Source organism: Prionailurus viverrinus, chromosome D1, assembly GCF_022837055.1.
Source record: "Prionailurus viverrinus isolate Anna chromosome D1, UM_Priviv_1.0, whole genome shotgun sequence".
NCBI classification, from domain to species: Eukaryota; Metazoa; Chordata; class Mammalia; order Carnivora; family Felidae; genus Prionailurus; species Prionailurus viverrinus.
The window spans coordinates 67,535,254-67,559,968 of NC_062570.1; the positions used below are offsets into that span (position 1 = coordinate 67,535,254).

The 24,715-nt window shown below is 44.2% G+C and overlaps 1 protein-coding gene and 1 non-coding gene across 2 annotated transcripts; both read right to left on the bottom strand.

Moving 5' to 3' along the window:
* Nucleotides 1–13,369: 13,369 nt before the first annotated feature.
* On the bottom strand, nt 13,370–24,478 carry EIF4G2 (eukaryotic translation initiation factor 4 gamma 2; the record flags this gene model as incomplete). Its single annotated transcript, XM_047878688.1, has 22 exons — nt 13,370–14,196; nt 15,159–15,280; nt 15,375–15,586; nt 15,714–15,918; nt 16,228–16,486; nt 16,575–16,790; nt 16,879–16,983; nt 17,126–17,251; nt 17,809–17,922; nt 18,276–18,436; nt 18,539–18,680; nt 18,933–19,031; nt 19,122–19,205; nt 19,383–19,493; nt 19,749–19,900; nt 19,988–20,054; nt 20,143–20,274; nt 21,034–21,136; nt 21,673–21,813; nt 22,463–22,528; nt 22,862–22,926; nt 24,335–24,478. Coding segments are annotated over 22 exons (2,892 nt in total), but the record flags the coding sequence as incomplete, so codon positions are not given.
* LOC125147312 (small nucleolar RNA SNORD97) lies at nt 17,618–17,756 on the bottom strand. Its single transcript, XR_007145141.1, has one exon. It is a non-coding gene; the product is annotated as a small nucleolar RNA SNORD97 (small nucleolar RNA).
* Nucleotides 24,479–24,715: the final 237 nt, after the last annotated feature.

Here is a 24,715-nt window from a genome sequence, read left to right on the forward strand (position 1 = left end):
GCTTCTGCCTAGTTCCTCTGGAGAAAAATATTTTTAATCTCCAGGAAATGTGGCCTTCCTGGAGCTTTCTAAGTATCCCTTGTTTTGATTCTACTAACAAACAATTTCTTCCCTGGGAGATTAAGTAGCCAATAGAATCAAGATAGACCTCTTAAAGGGGCACCTGGGTGGTTCAGTCAGTTGAGCATCCAGCTTCGGCTCAGGTCGTGATCTAGATGAACAGGGTTCATCTGTTCAAGCCCCACGTTGGGCTCTCTGCCATCAGCACAGAGCCCACTTTCGATCCTCTGTCCCCCTCTCTCTTCCCCTGCCCTGCCTGCGCTCTCTCAAAAATAAATAAGCATTAAAATAAAGATAGACCTCGTATCAGCTCCCAAAACCAGAATTTGGAGCATGGGCCAGTACAGTTTTTTCCTAAAGATAGTTCCTGATGCTTTGGTATTTGGGGAGTGTTAGCACTGCATATAATGCTTATCATGTAGCATCAGGAACACAGAAAAGGGTATATGCTACAGGCAAATCAAGTTCATCTAGACCTCAGTGTGCCCACTGATTTGGGAGGCTCAAATCAACAGACTGTAGCCTGTCATCAGGGCCTCACTTGGCATCAGGCCCTGGCTTCTAGCCTGACTCTGACACTCACATTGATGTGACGAAGCACTTTACTTTTCAGCCTCCGTATCCCTATCTATTACATAAGGTGGTTTGACAGCCTTTCAGGTTAAACATTCCAGGGTCATTACAGAGAATTTTGAACACACCATCTAGTCTACTTCAACAGCCTGAGTTACCTGAGGTCTTTCCGTTCCAAGCAATTGGAAATCATGTCTGCTATTTCAAGCTTAATTTTTCCACAGATTTAGATAAATGATATGTTTTGCATACAAAATATGTATATTCGCTCTTGATTTTTTTGTTTATTCCGTTTACTAGAGCCAAAATGTTTTTGTAACATTTGTCATTCTGAAAATACTGAGTTTTAAATACCTCAACTTTTTTCTGCATTTTCCTTGACATGTTGATCTATTCTAGATTGCCACTGTTGCAGCACTCCAGGGGCAAATCTGTACTTGGTCATGTGGTCCACAGCTCAGTAGTGAAGAGAACACTTACCTGGTGCAAGACATCAGGGCTAGATTTTGAAGTGTCTTATCCAGAAGTCAGTAAATTAGTGAATTCACCTTCTCGTCCGTTCTGTCCCCTAAATCTCTAATCCAGTCTGTTTGCTGCACGTTTTCCCTGAAACACTAGTCCCAAAAGATACTCCTTAAAAAAGAATTCCATAACCAGATAAGCTAGAAAAACGCTGAATTCTAGAGTCCTTTGCAGATAAGATGCTTTTGGTGATAAACCACAGAAAATGCTGTTTCAAACTGATTTAAAAATAAAATTATTGGGGCACTTGGGTGGCTCAGTCGGTTAAGTGTCCGACTCTTGATTTTGGCTCAGGTCATGATCTCACGGTTCATGAGATTGAGCCCGGCATCGGGCTCCACACGGACAGCACAGAGCCTGCTTGGGATTCTCTCTCTCCATTCCTCCCCACCCCCCTCAAATAAATAAATAAACTTAAAGAAAAAATAAAGATTATTTTGTCCTGTGCTGGACATCTGGGGTGAGGGGGGAGGAAAGGACAGTTCAGTCATTCTGTTTATCATGCATACGCAGAAGAAGGTATAATGTAGTAAGTACGAACATAATTCAATACCTCGGTCCCTACCAGAGACTGCTTGTATACTTGTTCTCAATGGCACCCCTCTCCATTCCCACATATGATTCTCCTCAGTGAAGTATTTAACCCTCTTTTGATGATCCAGGGTCATAATTCAAACAGTGGTTATTGTTGTGTGCTCCTACAGAAAGTGAGGTATGTCAGGATCCCCACCTCTTACCTGAACGACCTCAGACTCTTGATTGAAATAATCTATTCCTATGTCCCCACCAGTGAGCGAACTCGAGGACAGGGATCCTGTCTTTTTCATCTATTTGCTAAGAGCCGAGCATAGGACTTGGCAAGACGTAGGTACTAATTTATATTTTGTTCTCACAACTGAATCTCTAATCTAAAAATGGATGCCGCCAGAAAGAATCGGACTCGGAGGTCTCTGGTAACTCCATTCTTTTCTCCTGCAAGAGTTTTAGCAAATTCGTTTCGCCGGAGTCGTGTTTACATTTGACCTGTGAGTGGCAAACATTTGGCCAGAGTCCAAGTGCCCCATCACGGACAGACAAGGTGACCACCCGCAAGTGCACTGCCACACTCTCCACGTGGCTGTAAAGGGTTAGGTGGTTGTTTGTTAGAAACCATTCTGATTGCTCAGCAGATTTTGTTCTCATTTTTATAATTGTGAAGGTACTGCGTATTGGGCAAACTACTGAAAGATCATTACTCTTGAGCCTGATCCTAATAAACAAACCCGGAAGTTGATCTCTAGACCCAGACGGGCCAGTTCATCTAAGCAGGGTGGAGTGTCTATGATAGCATCTTCTCCCTGAGAGGGATCAATGCCAAATCCTTTGTTCTCTCCTGGACTGTTTTGTTCTTTGGAACAATGCTGCTTTGATTTCTCTTTTGGGAGCTGGTGCTCCAAGTTCCTTAGCCGGGAAAGAAGTGGAGACTTCATTTCCTGCCTCGGCCCGCTGCTGGACTGTCCTGGCCCCAGCTTGTGTGTAGACGCGTTCTTCCGTCTCTCTCCTCCTGCTACTTCCAACTCAAAGTGGCAGCAGAAGTGATGTGAAGGAGCCCTCTTGGGCCAAGGAGGGGTGAGAAGGGAGCATTACCATATTCCTTGACCTATTAAGTGAGGGATGAATGCTAGGGTTTATTTTTTATTATTTTCTTAATGTTTATTTTTGAGAGAGAGAGAGTGAGCACAAGCAAGGGATGAGCAGAGAGAGAGAACAACAGAGACAGACAGAATCCAAAGCAGGCTCCAGGCTGCGAGCTATAAACACAGAGCTCAACGTGGGGCTCAAACCCATGAGCCGTGAGATCATGACCTGAGCCAAAGCTGGACACTTAACTGACTGAGCCACCCAGGCGCCCTTGGTGTTGGTTTAAAGAACATTCAAACCTTGCTTCAGCACCTGCAGCTGTCTTATCAGTCCACCCTGAACACTCTGGCCTCAGAATCATACACCTCCTTCCTGTCCATGGTTCACAGAAATCACAGAACTCGGGTTTCCATCCCTCTGATCCTCCGAGAAGACTCAGGGACTCTTCCTGCTGGAATCTCACACTGCAAACAGTTGGCTTCGTCAGAAACCTCTATTCAAGGCAGATTCGAGGCTCTCAGTTGTCATATGAGCTGGCATTGACTCCCAGTGACATTTGTGCTGTGGCCACTGGCCCCTGTGCCCTATCACGAGGATGGCAAGTGCTTTACAGTTATTTGGCCCAAGGGAGCAGGGTCCGAGAATGGGGAGAGGCTTTGGCCCCTTTGAAAAGAGCTGGGACTCCACCCATAGAAAAAGTTGGAAAATCAGTTGTTTGGATCGTAAGAAGACCTGGGGGCACAGACTTGCTTCTCCATTCAGTAGAAGCTGAGTCCCAGGCCCCCACTCCTGGAGACGTAGTATAATCCTTGGTGGTCAGCAGGGGAGCCTGTATTATGTTGTGCATCAGGGTTGTCAAACTTTAATGGGCTCAGAAATCACCTAAAGATTCTGATCCAGTAGGTCCGGAGTGAGTCCAAATATTTTACAATTCTAACAAACTCCCAGATGATACGAATCCAAAGACTACAATTTGAGTAGTGAGGTTGTACCTCATGACAAGTGTACCCCTGGGGCACCTGGGTGGCTCAGTCTGTTAAGCATTTGACTCTTGATTTTGGCTCAGGTCATGCTCTCTCAGTTCATGAGATCAAGTCCCATGTTGGGCTCTATGCTGACAGTACAGGGCCTGTTTGGTATTCTCTCTCTCCCCTCTCTCTCTGCTCCTCCCCTGCTCTCTGTCTCTCTCTCTCTCAAATAAACATTTAAGAAAAAACAAACTGGGAACTGTGGAACAAACTGGAACTCTAGCCCCGGCTAGAAGGGGCTTGGTGTGGAGAGACAGGGAAGGGGGAGGAAAGGGTCAGAGAAGGCTTAGGGAAACAGGAGAAGATATGAAACCGTTATTTCGAAGAGCAGGAAAGTGGGCATACCTGAGAGGCAGTAAAGTCAGATGGTGTAAACTTCAAAGGGTCTGAGTCCTTGGAAGAAAAGAGGACAGAAGTGGTTGGAAAGTGCTGATGGGAAGTAAGGTGGTCAGGGGCCCATCCAAGGCCACTGGCACGAGAGGAAAGAGAGCAGGGGAAGTCACGGGCTCAGGCAACAGCCAGATTTCCTTCAGAGAAAGAAGATGACCGTAATGTTCAGAGCAAGATTGCATATATGGGGACATTTGCTGGTGACAGACTGGGGGACCTAGGGGACATGAAGAAAGGGTTTGAGAGAGCAGGGGTGGGGAATTGGGACAGAATAGCATATATACAGAAAAGTTCGGGGTGAGGGTCTAGGGTGGAGGACCAGGGGCCCTCGGGCTTCTGTTGGGGTGGGGAGGGAGTGAGGCATGATGGGAAAAAGGTGCTTAGAGTGGGGGTACAGTCTCCTACGACTCCAGTAACGCAGGGGTCCCTACTGAGGGAGGGGGCGGAGGGGAGGGCAGGGGTATAAGAACTACAGAACGGTGTCACTCCTGGCCCCGCAGGCTGGGTACCTCTTCCCCAGGGCCTGTTGCATTGTGGCACTGGAGTAGGGAGGGATGTGGTTGTGACCTTGTCTTTCTGTGGCAGGTTGTTACTGACGTGGGTTTTGTTAAAGCAGTGTGGTTAGGCAGTGCAGCGTCCACATTGCTCTGGTGGCAGGACTCCCTGCTCAGCATTTCCAAAGATAAAACAGTAATTGTGTTTCGCGTCCCATGTACCATGTATGCCCAAATGTAAGGTGGCCTTGAATTATAATGTGATCCTTTTCCCGCGGTAAAGCGTCTCTCGCTGCTCAAAAGGTGCTTGATTTAACTGAAGTTTATAGACTTTGGGATGCAGGCGAAATAGTTCAATGTCTATTAATCACAGGTATTAATTAATTTACAAACATACATTTAAAACCACATATAAAACAAAACATTGGTTAAGAACTAGTGTTTTTCTCCACATTTCATAAAATAATTTTACCCAAATTCATCATAAAATCTTTGACCAGGGCCTTGGTCTCCAGCCACGTTCCAAACTATGTGGCTTTTGAGAGGAGGTATCCTTCCCTCCCCGGGCATTGTTTGTGATCCAGGCCTGACAGTCTGTCTATGTTTGGCTGGAGACGCATCCTGAGCTGCATGTGCTCATTCACATCACAGTAAGACTTTGGGCCTTTCCTTTTGTCTAGTAAGTGCATCTTGTGCACCTCCATGGAGCATACTGATTTTTAAGTTGATCCTTAAAATGCTTATTTATAATTTTTGCTAACTCTTTAGATGGTGTGATTACATCCCCAGGAATAACGATTAAATCTGTGTTAAATTTCTCTGTGCTTTTTTGGTCTGTTTTGGTCTTTTACACAGAGCCTGTCGGGGGGATATCTCCATACACATTGAAAACTAGCATTGATTGGGCCCTTTCAGGTTCATGTTGATGGGGTTTTGGAGTGGTGGTGGGGGTTCAGAACCGACAGCCAAGAAAGAATTCTAGAAACGTTTTTGGTGCAAAAAAGGGTGATTTTATTAAAGCATCAGGACTGGACCCGCTGCCCTGGGGTTGTGAAGAGTGACTGCTTATATACTGTGGAGTTGGGGGAGGTAAAGTCAAGAAGAAGTTTTTTGTTTTTTAATGTTTATTCATCTTTGAGAGACAGAGAGCGTGAGCAGGGGAGGAGCGGAGAAAGAGAGGGAGACATAGAATTCAAAGCAGGCTCCACATTCTGAGCTGTCAGCACAGAGCCTGATGCAGGGCTCAAGCTCACAAACCTTGAGATCATGCAGTCAGATGCTTAACTGACTCAGCCACCCAGGCCTCTCAAGAGGAAGTTTCTTAAAGGGATTGCCATATGCTAAAGAGGACTTACGAATTACTGGAGGCCTAGCTGTTGTCAAACTAAGGTTGTTTTTCCCTCTAGCAAAGCATTATCATTAAGATAGTAGGGAGTTGCTGGAGATTAGGTTATTGATAAGATCACCCTTTTCTTGTAATATTACTAAAGATATTTGTAAACCGATGGAGACTCTATCACTTTAACCATTTGTTTTCTGTCCTTTGTTCTTGGGCAGCCAAGGGTGCCTGAGGAATACGACACTGATCCCACCCAGCCGGAGGGGGTGGGAAGGTGGGGTGGGGGGTTGTGCTAGTTTACGCTTGGCCCTCAGCTTGCCTTATGGTCCCTCATGAGTGTGTCATCCCCAAATAATACATCCTTGTGCACAAAAAGTAATTGAGAGGGTCTCCTGTCACTTGAAACAAGCTGTTAATGTTAAAATGTTGGGCCATTTGGGGATGGAAAACTGCAGGTATCTGTGGTGTGGGTTGCCATATTTTAGTTTCCCCACCTTTGGAAACCAGCTCCAATGTTGACTGTGTCTAACGGAAAACATATAAGCTTTAGAGTTATTCATACTGTAAATCCTAGTTCTTCCAACAACAAACTATGTGATTTTGGACAGTGGCTTCATTTGAATGGTGGCTTCATGTCCCTCAGCTCTGATTTCCTATGGGTTCAATTGGGATAACAATGTCTGCACCCCAGTACTGTTCTGAGATTCCAATGCAATAATGTATGCCATGGGCCAGGCACATAGTTGGGGCTCCCAGAAACCAGACTTTTTCTTACTGATTTCTAAGAGCTTTTTGTGGCTTTTTTTTTTTTTAAGTTTATTTATTTATTTAGAGACAGAGACAGCATGAGTGGGGGAGGGGGAGGGAGAGAGGGAGAATCCCAAGCAGGTTCCATACTGTCAGCACGGGGCCCAACGTGGGGCTCCAACTCACGAAACCATGAGATCATGACCTGAGCCGAATGTTTGACCAACTGAGCCACCCAGGTGCCCCTGTGGCCAACTCTTAATTGTAAATATGGCAAATATTTTTCTTAGTTTGTCCTTTGTTTATTTTGAGCCAAACAGGTTAATAGACAAATCCATCAATATGTTCCTTTGTGGTTTCTGGATCTTGTTTGTTTCCACGCAGAGGTGGGTTTTCTGTGAAGTTGAAGAAGCTTATGCTTCAGGGTCCCCCACCTCCTTGGGCCCTGTACCTAATTTTGTATTTGTAATTTTGTATTATTTTTCCTAAAATGGCTCCTCAAATGATTTCATCTTCAGGCCTCACAAAATCTGGGGCTGTCACCAATGATATGCTCTGAAAAGTCACCTTGCCCCAAATTATGAAACTCTTTAATATGATTAATTTTATATCTTTTCACTTATTTTTATTTTCTAAGTTTTCAGCGCTAACGGGGATTACTAGTGTGGTAATTTTTTTCAGAGTTGATTTTTCTCAGAACAAAATAGAGCTCTACCATCCATTCATTCATTCATCCAGGCTCTTCCCTCACCTTCTGCACCCAACTGGGTAGTGAGGTGGGTTCTGGGGAGGGGACAGGCAGGGGTGGCCTGGAAGGCTTCGTCATGGTGGCAATGGGGATGCTAGTAGAGCAGGGGCAGGTGTGCTAGTTTCCGTTTCCTAGGGCTGAAATTGAGTGCCTCAGAACAACAGAAATGGACTCTCTTTAGTCCTGGATGCTGGAAGTCTGAAACTGAGACATTGGCAGGACACCTGAAGGCCATAGGGAAGCATGTGGTCCATGCTGTTCTCTCAGCCTCTGGTGTTGCTGGCAATCCTTGGCATCCCTTGGCTTGTAGAAACCTCACTCCAGTCTCCACCTCTCTCATCATATGGCATTCTCCCTGTGTGTGATTGTGTGTCTCTTTTTTCTCATACGGACACCATCCATATTGGATGAGGACCCATCCTTATGATCTCATCTTGATTACGTCTGCAAAGAGACGATTTCCAAATAAGGTTACAGTCACAGGTCCCTGGAGTTAGGACTTCCACATATCTTTTGGGTGAGACACAACTCAATTCATAACAGGGGGATGTGGAGGCTGATTGTTCCTCACCTCGGTCCTTTGGCCAGACCTTGAGAGGCACCTGCACCATCAGGTGCTCACCCAGCTCTGATTGTACCCTCCCAGGAAGGAGGAGCTCACTGCCCCTGGGTGAGTCTCTTTCTCTCCTTTCCTTCTGTTCCCCCAACAGGTCTAGAAGAGATGAGTTGTGGCTCCTGAAATGCAGGGCAGGGTTTGAATGATGACCCCATGACAACGCTGTGTCCTAGTACATCAAAAACGCATACAAAATGTGCCCATGACTTCTTGTTGAATAAATGAAAGACCCTGGGCAAGGTGCCAGTTTCCTTATCAATAAGATAAAGATAATAAAGTACTGGTCTCCAAGAGGTTGGGAAGATTAAATGGGATGATTAATGTGCCTAATCCAACCCCGCATGTACGAAATGCTCAAGCAATGTTAGCTAGAATAAGCACGCTAATATGCCATAGCAAAGGGTGGATAATATTAATGAATAATTAATATTATTAATAAATAATAATAGTAATCCTCCAAAGGCAGTCTGTTCCACTTAGAACAAAAGCCACAGTCCTCATGATGTCCTGCTCTTTCACATGCCCCCTTGCCGCTCTCCAGCCGCAGGACCCTGCACTCTGCTCAGCCACACTGGCTCCCTCATTGTTCCTCAGACGCCCCGTGTGTGTTCCCATCTCAAGGCCTTTGGCTGTGCTTCCCCTGTGCCTGGAAAGTTCTTCCTCCAGACATTTGCATCATTCACTCCCTCACTTTATTTAGATCTTTGCTCCAGGGCCCCTTCCTCACGAAGCCTTCCCTGAACGCCCTATTTCAGCTACCATCTGCATCACTCCCTGCTCTTCTGTTTTATTTTGCTATGTATAGCACTTTCCATCAGACACCAGCCACTTGTTTCTTCTCTCTCTCCTGTCAGCCAGAATGTGCGCTCCAAAAGAAGCCTTTGCCTCATTCACTGTTTCATCCCTAGCACTGGAACAGGGCCCAGCATGTAGCTGGTACTCAGTAAGTATTTCTAAGATGAAGGGACTTGTAGAGCAATCCCCACATCTGTCAAACACTGTTTCTCATTACCTGTCTATCCTGCTCCTTGCAATGACCCTAGGAGGTGGCCAAACCAAGGATTATTTCCATAGATAAGGATGGGCGCCTGGGTGGCTCAAGTTGGTTAAGCATCTGACTTCGGCTCAGGTCATGATGCATTGATAAGGCATATGAAGCCCAGAGAGGTGAAGCAATTCGCCTAAGCTCTTGGAACTAATTCCTTGGGAAGCTAGGATTCAGGCTCCAGTCTGTGACGCTGTGGGTCTCACGCAGACCTGAGTGGCCCTCGGGATTCACTGATAATCAGTCACACTGTTGACATCCACGGTTGACAGGGGGACCAGACCAAACCAAAGTAAATTCTCCCTCTCCCCTCCCCCCTTGATGAGCATGCCCAATAGGTTTGGTCCTCTTTCCCTTGGGCTGTACCAGACGAGTTCCCTGGTGTCCTCCTCCCGAGAGGGGTGGGTGTCTTCTCCTCGGAGCCCAGCAGAGGGCGCGGTGGAGACAGTAAGCCTGACATTGGCTATCCCATCCTTAGGGACTGACTCCAGGTGAGGTGGGCTGACAGGACAGTCTGTGGGTCTGGGTGGCATGTGGCTCCAGGGTCCTGTGTATGCTCCGCTCTGCTGTGTGCTCAGGCGTCTTCTTGACCAGAGCCCGGGGTTTCCTTGGAGGACCCCCGTTGGAAGGCTGACTCTAAATCTAGTGAGGTACGAGGAAGGAGCTTTGTAAGTCCCTGTCCTCCTGGCCCCGCTGAGGAGCTGGTCCCTGAAGCTGCCCTGCACTGCCACCTCCAGCTGAAGATGAAAGATGTCCCCTCAATCAGAAGTGTTGGTGGAGCGCCTCTGGGGTGGAGGGGGTGGGCGGGTAGATGGGGGCTCTGCGGATCCAGGAGAAAGGTGAAGCCGGCTTCCCTACCACTGCCTAGAGAGCCCCCCGCATCAAACGCTTGTCAGGAGAGTGATTCTTCCTTGAAGTCACAGCTTCTCCAGGGTGTTTCCTCCTCTTGGCTCGGGTGGCCTATCACCGGCCGTGGTTGCACCGTCAGCTCCCATCTACCTCCCCCGCTGTAGAGGAGGGGGCTCTTGCCTGGGAAGACATGGTGTCTCACTGCTGCCGTGTCGCAGCCCTAGCACAAGGCTGGCAGTGAGTGATGACGCGCTCACCTTTGAATGTACGAATGAATAAATTAACGTGGGGAGCTGAGCGTTTTGTAATTGGATTCGAAGCAGATCTGGTACAGATCAGGACAAGAATGATCATGCCGTCGGGTATCAAGTATAGTCACTCGCTCGGATTGCCAGGAAGTCAATGAGCTTGTTTCAAGGCCGGACTCTTACACAGGACTCTATCTGGACCCTGACCCCAAGTTTGTGTTCTTGAAGAGACACACCTTTTCCCTCATTCCTCAGTTATATAAAATTCGTGTTCCACAAAACCTCGATTCATTGTTGCATTCCATAGAATGCATTCCATTATTGGTCCTTAATATGTGTCTAGCCCTGTGCCAAGCCCTGGGAATAGAGCAATGAACGTGACACTCCCCATCTGGGAGCTCTCAGCACAGTGGAAAGCCCGGCAGCAAGCAGGTGGTCAGAGCGCAGTGTGGTGAGTGCTAGAAGGGGAGTTGGGAGTACAGAGAGGCCACCTAGCAGACAATTATGTTTTGGCTGTCTACCCAAGTTCCCTTCCAAAGTTCTTCTTTCCCTCCGCACTGTTAAGTCTTTGCAGGCACCAGGGCCTGCTTGACACAGCAGGGGCCCTGAAGATCCAGGCTCCGCAAGGGGAGAACACGTGATCCAAGCCTAGTCAGTTGTGGGCTTCTGCCTGGGGCTCTGAACCTGGACCCGATGTCACTGGGGGATTCAGATACCAGCACAGGAGGCTCTGGGGTGTGATGGGGGTGCTGGCAACATTGCTCTGGTCAGGCGGTTTCTGTGGTTCAGGCTACCCAGCTTCCCTTAGTCCCTCTTCATTTCTAAGTCTGGTCTCAGGGCTCCCTTGAAGGGAGTTCCGATAAAGTTCCTTTCTACTCAGTTTGTCCAGCGTTAAGTTTCTCTTCTTTGCATCCAAGACCTCTTGATTGGTACAAACTCCTCACCTAGTCTTGGCAGAGGAAGGCAAGCTTTCCAAATGTGGAACATTTATGCTCATCTCTGAAGGATGAGTGAGAATAAGCTAGATGAAGGGAGATGAAAAAGTGGGAATAGTAAGGAGAACAATGGTCCAGGCACAGGGAGCAGCCTGTGAGAGACCCAGAGATAGATGAAACAAAACAAAACAAAACCCCAAAACACTTAAAGGGGCAATCAGCAGGTAACTCCATTGCTCCATTGTTAAAAGAATTTGGATTTTCTTCTGAAGAAAACTTAGAGCCACTAAAGGGCAGAGTTTTAACACTCTGTGATGCAGAGAATGGACTGGAAGAAGAGCAAGATGAACGGGAAGGGCGACTGTTCAGAAGTCAATTGCAGTGATTCAGGCGTGACAGTGGAGCCTGGTGTAGGGCAGTGCAGTGGAGATGGGAAGAAGGCAAGGGCTTCAGTAGCTATCATGGAAGGAAGATGGACAGAATGTGGTTGGGAAGGAAGCGAGGTCAAGGGTGACTCCTTTTGGGCTCAGATGGGAGTATCATTTAGAGCCAGAAAAGGAGGAAATGGTTTGAGGGAGTTTAGTGATGGACACACTGAGTTTGAAGTGCTTGGGGCACATTCATAGTGTCCAGGAGCCGGTTGGATGTGCAATTTGATGCTCTTCCAAGACACAGACGCCTTCAGGATGTAGATGGTAATCGGAGCAATAGAAGTTGAGTGTTGAGCAAAGCGTAACAGTAACGTTTATAAGCCAGGCTAGAAAAAAGCTTTAAAAGGACACCGAGAAGCCTGAAGGCAAAGAGATAAAAATTGCTGAATGCTTTTCATAGGTCAACTAAGACTGAGAAATGCCCATTGGATTGATCTGATTGGAAGCTCGGGATGGAAGCAGCTAAGGTAAAATGTGAATTCACATACATCAAAGGCCTATTTCCGTAGGAGGCTCTCTCTCTTGCTAGTGACATTCACATTACTTTTAGTTCTCGTGGCATTATTCCCATTTTCAAATCAGCTCAGAGGAACAAAGTACCTTGCCTAAGATCACACTGCTATTAAGTGGTAGGAATGAACCCTATCTTGTTACTCAAGTCCATCCTTTCCACTTTTTCCTTTTAGGTCCAGATCCTGTCAGGTAGAGTAATTTTATTAATTTGTGATTTGGTTAAGTATTCCGTGTGCTAGGCTCTGTTCTAGGTGCTGGGGATAGATACAGCCAAACAGAACAAAAAACTCCATCTCCTCACATTCTGGAGGGAGTTAGACCTAAATATGCAGTAATGGTGGTCATGGCACAATCTAAAAAGGAAGAGAATAAATTATGTGCATTTTTTGTTATTAAAGAAAGCTCTACACCCATGGCGCTATAACTCCAAACCCTGAAGTCAATAGTCACATGCTCTTCCACTGAGCCAGCCAGGTAGCCCTGAGTTACATTTTTTAAATAGGGTAGACAGTGGGGTCCTAATTAACCCGGCATTTGAGCCACAACTTGGGGAGCCAAGTCATCTAGTTATGGGGGTGAGGGGAGAAACGGGAAAAAGCCTCTTATGCTTGGCATGTCCCAGGAAGTAGGAGGCCAGCGTGGCAGAAGAATGAATGAGGGCCAAGTTGCAGGAAATTAGAGAAATAGGGTGTTGGGAAAAGGACAGGACTGCAGACCAGATCAGATGTAGGGCTGTGCAGACCAAAGTACTATCTTGACTTAAAACCCACTATACTATGGAATGGTATTAAGATATACCATTGATACTACACCACGGTTATTTTTGTGTTGTCCGGCCATCCATGTATGGTTAGCTTCTCAAGTTACCATGTATTTCACAGGACAAAGAAATGTCACCAAGTTTGTTGCTATGCATTAGTAAGGGTTCTCTAAATTTGTGAGACTTCCCCTTGAATTTTCTCTCATTTTTTTTTTTTTTTTAAAGGTTTGAGAGAGCAACAGTGTGTGTACAGGAGCAGGGGAGGGTCAGAGAGAGAATCCCAAGCAAGCTCCGCGCTGTCAGCACAGAGCTGGACGTGGGCCTCCATATCACGACCCATGAGATCATCGTGAATCAAGGTGGACGCTTAATTCACTGAGCCACCCAGGTGCTCCTAAACCATAATTCCTAAACCTGCCTGTAGTTGCTACTTAAGTCACACACAACTCTATCAAGTATCACAATGTTTATTGATAGATACAAGTATATAAAATCAGGGCATGAACATGACTTGATAAATTAAGTAGACTTAATTTCAATACTATAATAAGAGGGACCAATTCAAATTCTCACCATTTGTTTCACACCCACAAAACCACTTCAAGGGCATTAATGATCTCTCAAAACTGATCAGTTTTGTGCAAGTAAACCATGTTTCTTTTAAAAAGACTTGTGCACTTGCCCAGGCTCAAGGATATTAAAATCTAGCACATAAAGCCCATTACTAGAGGTAGAAATACAGGCAATATACTATTACGGCAACAACCATCAATTACAGTTAAGAATTTTTCTGTAACAACCAAATGGATAATCAAATATTGCAACAACTCAAGTATTACTGAGCAAAGTGCATTTCTACAGTATTCAGTGTTGCTATTCAGTTTTCTAACTTAAAACAGCCTATGATAACTGGCAGCAAAGAAGGTCCTTGCAATAGACTGCCTCTGCTTGAGAACTTATGATGTAATTATTGCATGCTGCTAATATACTATCTAAACATTAAAGATACTCCTAAAATATTTGATGGTAGACTATGATTAAGACATTACACTACAAAAAAACCTTATGCAGAAGGAAATCCTAACTGACGTGCTTCTGCTTTAAATATTGTGAAAACATTACAGCGGAATGAATTTTCGCAGTGGTTAGGTCAAATGCAGTTACGTCATAGCAACAGTATGTTTTGCACAATTTAAGGCTTTGGCTGGTTCTTTAGTCAGCTTCTTCCTCAGATTCTTCTTCTTCAGCAGTTTCTAGCCAGGTTAGCCACTGATTCACCTGTAAATTTGTAAGTTAACAGAATTAAGCCATAGTTCTGAAAGAGAAACTCAAATCCATAGTTTTGACTTAGCTCCTTTAGTGGGTTTGCTAGCTTGATCCTAAGTTTTAGGTGGTACACCCTCTATAATAACAAAAGCCTCAGAACATACTGTAAATATTACTTGGCTATTAAAGAGAATTTATTCTTTGTATTTGGGAAGCTGTTGACTTCTTGACACTACTTCCAATCACATCGTAGGCTCATTTTAGTATGGGACAGGGGCTCCTCCCAAACCTGAATTATGTTAGCAATACTGGGGAGAGAGAAGAGAGAAAGATTCCTAAAAAGATTTCTAGCCCTATCCCAGAATTGCTAGCAGATTCCCCAAGGGCAGGGAGAATGATTAGCTCACAAAGCTCACCTGTGAACCTTAGGAACAAAATACTGTAGAGACCAGTGCTTCTCAAAGCCTGATCCCCTATGAAATCAGCATGAGAATCGCCTGGACTGTGTTGTGTACCACAGACCCGCTAAATCTGATTCTCTGAAACTGGTTTTTCAACTACTCTGTAGGTGATTAATGTACTGTGATTTTAGAATCCCCAGAGATATAAAGGTCTTCCCCTAGGACTAGAATTCCACTCACAGAAAATGAAGATGTGAGAAATGAGAAGCAATCTCTTCTTTACTAACATTTTTTTAAAAGCTTAAATCCAATCTTGTGCAACCACTCAACCATTCAACCTTTGGGAGTAGCTTTACTTCTAAAAAATGTTAGCCGCCAACATCTTACATATGTAATCACTAGGATAGAAGCCTTACACCACTTCACAGCCTTCCCTCACTGTACTATTTTTACCAAAGCTTGTAAACATGCAGAAAGATACAGATAAAACTACAACTATTTTGCCTCCTGTACTTCACTGAATACTAAGTAAACTGAAGAAAGCAGACTAAATGCCTCCAACAAAAGATTTACCTGGAACAAAGCCTTGCCTTTCCCAGGAAATTCTTGGGTTATATCTTCTTTCCAAGCCAAAAAAGCTTCTTCTTCAATAATTTCCATGTCATAAAAGTGAACAAAAAAGCGGAGCAACATGCCTAAAAGATACCACACAAACCCCGTGATCTAGTGTGATGTGGAAAAAACTGCCCCACGCTCGCCACCGTCCGGCTACTGTCCTCGGCCACTCACCTTTGGGGAAGTTGCTGTTGTAGCAGTGCACCTGCAGAGCATACAGGGCACTGACTTGCAGATCAACGTGATCATGAAGGAATTTCTGCATTACTGGCTTGAAAGAAAGCAGCAGTTGTTTTTCCTGCTCTAACTGTTCTTTGGAAGGAGCAGAGGAAGAATCTGTCTCATCACTGGGTGGGTTTACTTCACTAGAAATATACTGTAAGAAGCTGCACAGAAAGAGATCTTGTCAGAACCCCAAAGCAAAATTTTCTAGCCCAAGAAAGACCATCCTTAGTCCCTTGCCTTATATTTTCTAGTAAATAAGTGTTAATGTAACCCTGGACTTTACCTTACCTAGTCATTAAGATGTTCACAAATCCTTTATCTACATGAAGTTTGGGGGAGATGTTATCTTTAATCCATTTATATATGGTTTGAGGGGATGGATCCAACTTTATTTGCTTCAACAATTCCTTCTCCAATTTGAGGAGTGGGAATAAGAAACTCAGTCCCTTTCCTTCCAAAATCTCCAACATGCGGTCCTTATTCTGATCAATTTCTGAAGAGACAAAACCATCTACACATCAGCAGGTAGTTCATTTTAGCCAGTTGGCCTGTCTAGAAAATGGCTCTACAAATGATTTCCCAAATGTACAAGATTTATAGTAACCCAGCAAAGCAAACAGTATCTGGATCAAATGAGAGCAGTTAAATCACTATCACTTTTCATAAAGGTGAAATCTAACCTATGGTAATGCTTATCATTATCTGGACAAGATAATCCAGTCTGATTTGTATAGATCCACTCAAGATACTAAAGACTCTTCAGATTTTGTATTAAGAAAAAAAATCCCCAAAATTCTCTTACCTGGGAGCATTTTCTGCATATTGACCTTGCTTTGTTGAAAAAGTTCTGTTAACCATTCTCGATCTTGTAATTTAGCTAATTGCTGAAGACAAAGTAAGAAGAGAGGAAAATGGGTGCCACTTTCCAGTGGTTGAGCTAGTTCTGAAATGCTCACCAGCTCTGAAATGATGGCACGAGCTGCAAACTGTGCTAAATATGATTTCACCAAGGGGATGTCAACCTCCAGTTTGGGGCACTGGTCCAATACGTTCAGGAAAGCCTTAGAAGGAATACACAACACAATCAACTTAGCAGTTCTCAAACGTGAATGCAAAGAAGTTCCCCCAGAATCAGAGCAGTGTTCTCACCTGCATGAAGTTGTCACTGGTGGCTATCCCTTCCTGTTTGAGCAAACTGATTAAAGAACTTGCTTTTTCTTTATCTTCATCACTTCTATCTAGTGACAGGATAATTACTTTGCTTAACATCTCAGGAAGAAAGTGTTTAGGAGCCCTCATCTCTCTCACACCACTGACTGCTTCATTCGCGTTCCCACTATTCAGATATTCAGTCACAACAGTTTCCTGAAAAGAACACAATCCAAATCTCTTTAGTGTTTTCCTATCTCAAATAGACTCCATGAATCAGACTATGGGATTATTTGAAACTTACAGTTAGTTTAAGTAGTTCTTCCTTTGATGGTGGTGGCTTTTTACTAGTCTTGGCAGGCTTTTCCTGGATAAGTGGAGGATTAGTTTTGAGACCAAGCTGAGGTGTCTAAAAACAAAAACACAGCAAACAAGTATGATTTAATTTTTTTAAAAGTGTGTGAAGTTATAGGAAAGACCCTAAAAAAATCTTCAGACATCTTCATAAAATACCATAACCATAGAAAATACTATCCTACTACAGTCCATACCTGTCCCAGAGGTGGTGTTTGAGTGCGTGGTGGTTGTGCACTAGGAGGAATCATAGTTATCTGGGGCTGAAGCTTTGGCACTTGATTTTTATTCATTAAGAACGACTGAGCAGGCCTCAGGCTAATCTAGAATTGAAAACAAAACAAAGTTAACATGCAGTTGGTAAACATTAGATCCAACATCCTAAGATTAATTCCGTATATACAGACATCCTAGAATCTAGGGCAGAAGTTAGAGAATGGACTGCTGAAAAGTAAGCTCCATGTTAACGTAACTTCTGGTAAGAAAACTAAAGATCTGATCCACATGAAAAGAATATAGTTACAAAAATCTTGTATTTGTACTAGGATTCTCCTAGAATAAGCATCACTAAAATATTAACTAGAAAATGTCTTGTTTTATTCTTATAGTTAAGTCATTTTATATACAGAAAAACACAATTAAAATCCTGACAACCATTTTCTTTGCTTTAATTGAAGATTTGAAGAGACTTGCCCTCATATCTCATAATCTTCGCTCATAGGACGCTGGACATCCAAAGAAAGAAAAAGAAGTATAGAAAAGAAAGAATTAAAGAACTCCAGCATTAAGTCCTCTTAATAACGCGTCTTATTTATGATCATCGGGCAATAGATTTCTGAATTGACAAACTATGGCATAGAAGTAACATAGGCAAATGTACCTCATCTGCATTAAGCTGTCCTTTCTTAGAAAACCGAGGTGGCATATCCTTCGACTGTCCTTGCAGCTGGGATAAGAGTCCCTGACTCTGGTTATGGTAGAGCTGGCTTAGCCCCTATTTTAGAAAGGGAGAAAGAAAGTCTAGATAAAAAGGGGTCCACAAATTATGGTAATCAAGTACCAAAGGGATGAGCCAAGCCATAAGGAAAGCTAAACTGAATTTGCCCAGAGAAAGTAAAGATGCAACAAGGGAAGAATAAAAATCTAGTCCTATCAAATAAAAACGCTGTGATTTTACTAATTTTAAGGATAAGCATCTTACCCAGTTTTAAGTAACTGGTCACACAGATGCTTTGGTTTAGAAAAACAAACATGACCCTAAAATATCACTTTTAAAAAAGCAAAAAATAAATCACATGTATTGGAGGACTTAATATTTGTTGCCTAAGCATTCCTACGTTTCCTTACCTGGCTTTTCATAAACTTGCCTCCCATCTCTCCAAACTGCGATTGTGTGGGAGGCATGATGTGTCCCCCATGGCCATTGAAGAGTTGATTAGAACGATGACGCCCCATGGTGGGTGAAAATCTATCCTGGATAACTCCTGGACCAGTACCAATTCCGCTACCTTAAAATACATACAGGAACAACTCTTTACAACTCTGCTACTGTTAAAACATTTAAAGTTGATTTTTTATTTTAACAAAACCACGGTGTTGTTCAAAATCACCTGGCATTTGTCCAAACATATCAGCAAGTCCTCCAAGTGGGTCCCTATCCATTTTCATCCTGGGTGGCATGAACGGTCCCTCCAGAAAGAAGTCACTTCTCATCCCTTGAGCCATAGGAGCAGGAATAAAGACTCCTAGATCCTTTAGAAATAGCGAATAAACACCTGATTCTAGACACTATTTTACATAAATCTCATTTGGGGGGAAAAAACCCTTTCAGGCTACTGGAGTGCTAATTATACAATTTCTGTATATAATTTCTTCCCCAAATGGTAAACAAGAAACTGAAAACATTAATAAGCTCCACCAGTAAGAGGAGTCTCAAGTGTTAATAGGATCCTTGTGGTTCAATAAACTTAAAACCAACTGGATTAAAAAACACCAGTATCTTACTTTTACTGCATCTTGACGGATTTGATTGATCGTCTTTGGTCCATTGTCAAGAAAAGCCTTGCGAGGAACCCAATGGTGTTCTCGCAACTCTACGGTATCCTTTAATTTAAAAATAGTTCCTGTAAGTTTTAATTTTAGTATTTCCAAAGAGAAGAAATCAGCTTATCAACACAGTTAAACCAGTTTTACCTGCAGCAGGAAACGAATCCTCGCTGGCAATTCCTTACTTAGCATCAAGGAGCACATTCGGGCAAAGTACTGATCCATTAAGGACTAATAGAAGAGAAAAATACTTCACTAAAACATGTTATGACAAAAGTGTACTATTTAAGGCTTTTAAGACTTCTCACGTTATAATCAAAGTTGATGGGCTAATATGATAATCCCCTGTATCACAAAAACAAGTCCTTTGATTTCAAGAAAATTAACACAAGCTACTTAATAACATACCTTGGCTCGTTCATGGTCTAATCTAGGTCCCACTGTCCTCATTATCTGACAGAGGCACTCCAAATCCTCTCCCATATCTTTGAGTTGGACTCTCTTCTTCTTTTCCAAAAGCTACCAAAAAGAAATGCCAATGTGTTGACAAAATCTTATTTAAGTTTTAACACTTTTCTACCTGTATTTTACAAAACACACTGCATACTTCAAGTCACTATTTACAACATTTAACTAGCAGTTTTGCTGACCATTCTGAAATATTAAACTAACCTACCAACATTCTCAGATAGTACAAAGTAATTATAATTGACTCCTCTCCCACAAATAATCATGTAACCAGTGATAAATCTAAGCCTACATTCACATACTTACTGTTTTGATGCACTTATGAAGGATAGATTCATGAATAAGATCAAGCTTTCCAAGTTCTCCAATGAATTTGATGTTCCCCAACATCTTGATCTTAGCAATGGCTCTCTGTTCCTCCTCCTCGGGGAGGAGGGGATTTTCACGCTTATCATAGACTGAAAATACACAACAGAAAAAAGTCAACATTCAGAATGAAATTCAATATCCCCAGTAGTACTTAGGTATCAAACATAAACTCTCACCATCAACATTTCTGGTTCGGTTTTCAAATTCATCTTGTAATTTGGAAATTAGGAGGCGTCTGAATGTCTATTGGAAACAAAGACATTTGGCAGGTTTTGTTAAATGAAATCTTTCAAATCAACTTTGAAATAAGCAAGCAAACACTACCACTTACTGTGCTTTGCTTCTGTCCTGGTTGACCCTCTGCTGCTGGGCCATCAAAGTTTGGTGCATCTTCTGCCAATCGCAGACATAGCTGAGCATACAGTGAGCTATACTTTGGCTCTTCTAGGGCTTTGTCCACAATCTACAGAAAATGGCATTTTTCTTTTTTTTAAATAGGACAACCTTCTGAAAGTACCCTTCCTTTAACTTAATACTTCCTTATAAGCCTTAAGGATCTTAAACCTCCTAACTTTACTGACAAACTCTGCCTCATTTACCTTATGCATATAAAATGATTATTAGCACACAGCCTGAAAAATACAAGCACTTAAACACTAGCTGCAACACGGTACCAAAAAAGTCCAACTATACAGATCTCTTACAAGTAAAGCCCCCCCCCACCCCCTCCAAGAGTTAAAAATATCTTGGATACTGAAACTATAAACAGACACTGAAATCTTATTATCAACTATCATACAATTCATTTCCAAGACCAAAATAGGTTTTCCACAGAAAGAAAAACACCAAAAAATGTGAATAGCCTGTGCTCAGCCCATTTAACTCTCCAAGCATTGTATGAACAATTTACAAATTCACCTTTTAGGACAAAGGACAACCACACTTGGGGTAAGCACTGTGTAATGTATGAAATTAGCAAATCTCTGTTGTGTATGTGAAACTAGTATGAAATTGTATGTCACACTATACTTCAACACGAAAAGTAAAAACCCGCCTCTTAAATCTGATGCCATTAAAAGTTGGTTATTTTTAAAATCACCATCACAATTTAATAAACACGTAGCTCACGCCTCCAAGTTTTAAGCAACAATGTAATGTACAGAAAACTTGGGTCTGTTAACTATTTTACTCTCCTTTTCAGCTAAGCCAAGTTTTAACTTACCAGCAGTATGACCCCTTTAAGGATGAGTTTAGACTCTACACCCACATTGAGGAGCTCAAGGCATAGCTTGTCAAACTTTTCAGGAGTAAGCTTATTTAGTATGCTGGGGAGAAAGGAATCATACTAAGTGTCAGGCAACACACAAAAAATTAGAGTTGAAAAACAACTTTGAAATTAATTTTTTCTTCAAGACCCATCTTACCCGTATAACCAAAGGTATGTTAAAATAAAGCTGTTATTCAGGTAATATCTGTACCTGCTTCGGGGTCCCCAGCTGTTTGACAAATCTCACTACCTCAAAAGTCAGAGAGCAAGAATCTTATTAAGGCTAAAATCCAGGAACTAAGACCAGTGTGTTCCATGCTTCTTCAGTGGGTTACACATCAGGCATGGGAAATATCAGGACAAAAAGGCTTATGTATTTTAACTCAATGACCACAAGCAACCCTTAAGCCTCAAAATAGCCAACATGCTGCTCTTCAGTTTAAGATAAAACTGCCAACACTGGCATTCGTTAAAATACACTTTGGACGTGAACATTGCCTTCTAGGTAATACAGCCTACACACGAGACAAACCCAGCCAACTCATTCTTTTTCCCTCGTTTTAGTGAAAGAACAAAGCAGATCTATCAACTTACCCTCTTACTTTCCTGAAGATTGCATCATGTCGTTCTTTTTCATTTGCGGAGTTGTTTGCTGCGGAGTTGTCATCTCGTCTAGTGCTTCGTGCAGGAATCCATTTCTGAGCGTTTTGCCCTGGGGTTTTCCCCAGGAACTCGCTAGTAAAAATTTATAAGATTCCTAATTAAGATGATTTAAAACCTAGCACAGTCACTTATCAAACGTCATCCCACTCGGATATCTTTCTGAATAGAATAAGCAGTTTACATGTTTTCAGTTTCCCTTACAACTAAGCAACTCGCAATCAATGCTTCTCAAATTCAGAATCACCTGAAGGGCTCGTTAAAAGAGATTGCTGGGCCCACCCGCAGTTTCTGTTTTAGTGGGTCTGGGGTAGGACTAGATAATTTGCATTTTTAATAAACTCCCAGGTGATGCCAATCCTGGTGGTTCTAGGAGTCACACCTTGAGAACCAACATTTTCTAATGTTGTGTGACCATGTTCCTTGCATGCATACAGCTCTACCACTAATTAGTACAGGTAACTGCTGATAATAGTAATTGTTGATTTCTGAATATTAATGAAAACAATCCAAAGAGCTAAGGATAAAGAGCAGTTCGAGAGCCCTAATTCAGGTAATTTAGCAAAAAGGATAATTTAGAGCTGATATTCTAAGATACGTAGCAGAAACCATGCCCAGTATGATTAAGATTCTCGATATCTATAACTACATCGTTATATGTGTGAAATACTATTAAACTAAATCTGTTCTATGGCAACTCATGGCTTCTACACACTTACTATACCTGTTGCCAGCAGTCTTGGGATAGTGCTGAGGTGCACCCCTACTTCCTCCTCCGCCCGAAGAAGCACTATTTAAAAGAAAAACTTCTTTAAAAATCCATATGCCACCTGTCTCACTTAAAAGGGCTAAAGGGTCTCTTTAAGTATTCTGTATTTCAGAAATTACACTACAGACGAAGAGGAAACTGGGCCTAAAGGAAAGTCAAATCACTGACAACTACTCTTCAGAGGACAAACAAAAAGATAATGAGAAGTGAAGAACTTAAAAAAAAAAAAAATGTACGTGGCACATTATACATTGAACTTGCAGCATATTAAGTCAGAATTACTTAGTGTGGGGATTCTTTTGATTTTGCGATTGGTCTCTTGGTAACAATTGCCAAAAATAAATCTCCACATACCTGAAACGAGAAGCACCCCCTTCTGCGATCGCACTCTCCACTTTGGCGGCTTGACAACGAAGAATCTTCAAAAGAATAATATTAATGGATGGGGTGGGGAGGGAAGAGGATGGGAGAAATGAAAAACCTAGAATGAGAAAGAGTACCAAAATTAGACACTGCTAACACACAAATCTATAAAGTTTCCTTCAATTAGAATTTATTTCAGATCCTGGCACTGCAGTTAACTGAACTTTGACTGCATTGCAGATCTCCTAAGACTAAAATAGAACGTACTCAAACACAAGTGGACAATTATTTTGCTTAGCCACCTGGAAATTCCCTTATGTTCAAAGATGCAAAGAACCTTCACAGAAATACAAGAGACAGCATTTCAACTGTGAACAACGAATCTTTGAAAAAGCCACATTCTACTTTCTTGAAAGCTGAGCACCGACATCAAGAACAGAAAACCTAACTTATCCGCACGGGCACATTATGTGGAAAATAATCCTAAGTTTGCACTGCCTCGACGACGAGCCCAGCGGGCCGAATAAGACCTGACTAAAGGCTGTTTAGCAGTTTTCCTTCACTGTCCGTTCTTTTAACCCCTCCGCACACAGGGCATCCAGGAAGATGCGAGAGGGACATGGGTGTACGGTGGCTGGCACTCAGCAGGCGGAAGACACCGGCAACAACATGGCAGCAGGAACCTCCGCCCCATTTTTTCCCTTCCTGGGAACAAAAGAGCAGTGGATTCCTCCCACCCAGGCTGGAGTTAGGGAAGTGCTTCCGACAGCCTCCCCTCGAAGCCGCTGGGGGCAAGCCTCGGCGGGGAGGAGCGGAGGCCGCCCCCGCCGGCCCAGCGCCCGGCTCTTTGTTCTCCAGGCAGGAAGGCGGCCTCCTTCCCACCCGCCGCCTCCGAGCGGGCCCCCTCCCTCCGCATAAATCCCCGAGGGACTGACAGCCGCTTCTCCGTTCCCTTCCCTGCTGACAAAAGGACGCAAATCCTAGTTTTCTCTACCCTCGCCGGTCCCAGGCGGGGCCCGCTCCCCGCCGGCACCGGGGCCTCACATACCGCCTCCCCGCCGGGAGGACGGACTCCGGGACTCCTACGCCTCGGCTGGTCCCGCGCCAACGGCCGGGCCCTCCCCGCCGGCCTGCACGTCGCTCCCCGCCGGGGCGCGCGCGGCTCCGCCACGCTCTCTCCCTCCGAGCACACCAGCGCCTCGGCCCGCCCTGACCCCGGCCACCGACAGCCACGATGACGGCCGGGGGACGCCACGGCTCCCGGTTTCCTTCTACTCCATCAGCAACGGGAAAGGAGAACAAAGGAGAAGAATTTCTAGGTGCCCGGAGCGCGGAAAACACGCTAACAAGGGCCGCCCCGCCCGGCTCCGCCTGCGGCCGCCATTTTGTACCGCTCGAGAAGAAGCGGCCAGGGGACGGCGGCCATTTTAGAGCGCTCTACTCGGCGGCGGCGGCTCCACTCACCTTCACCGAGAACTCAGCAGCTGCCGCCGCAGCTGCCTCCTCAGGATCCGGTCGTCGGGGACAGGGAAGGGAGGGGGAAGGGGAACGGAAAACAAAAAAGGGGGAGGGAAGGGGGAGGAAGGAGTCGGGAACGACTTGAAACTCTCAGCTCAGAGGAGTCGCTGCCGCAGCCACCACCCGGTACTCGCCGCCACCTCCATAGAGCTCCGACTCGCTGCTGGCGCTGAGGCGTGTCTGAAGCCGAACTTATCACTCTGGAGCAGCCGAACCCACCAGAGCCGCCCCGAATGGCTCCTTCGCCACCCAATCAGCAGTCTGGTTGCACTCTACCACCAATCCGCGTAGAGCGGTGGGGAGGAGTCACAGGGCCAAGCTCGGTTG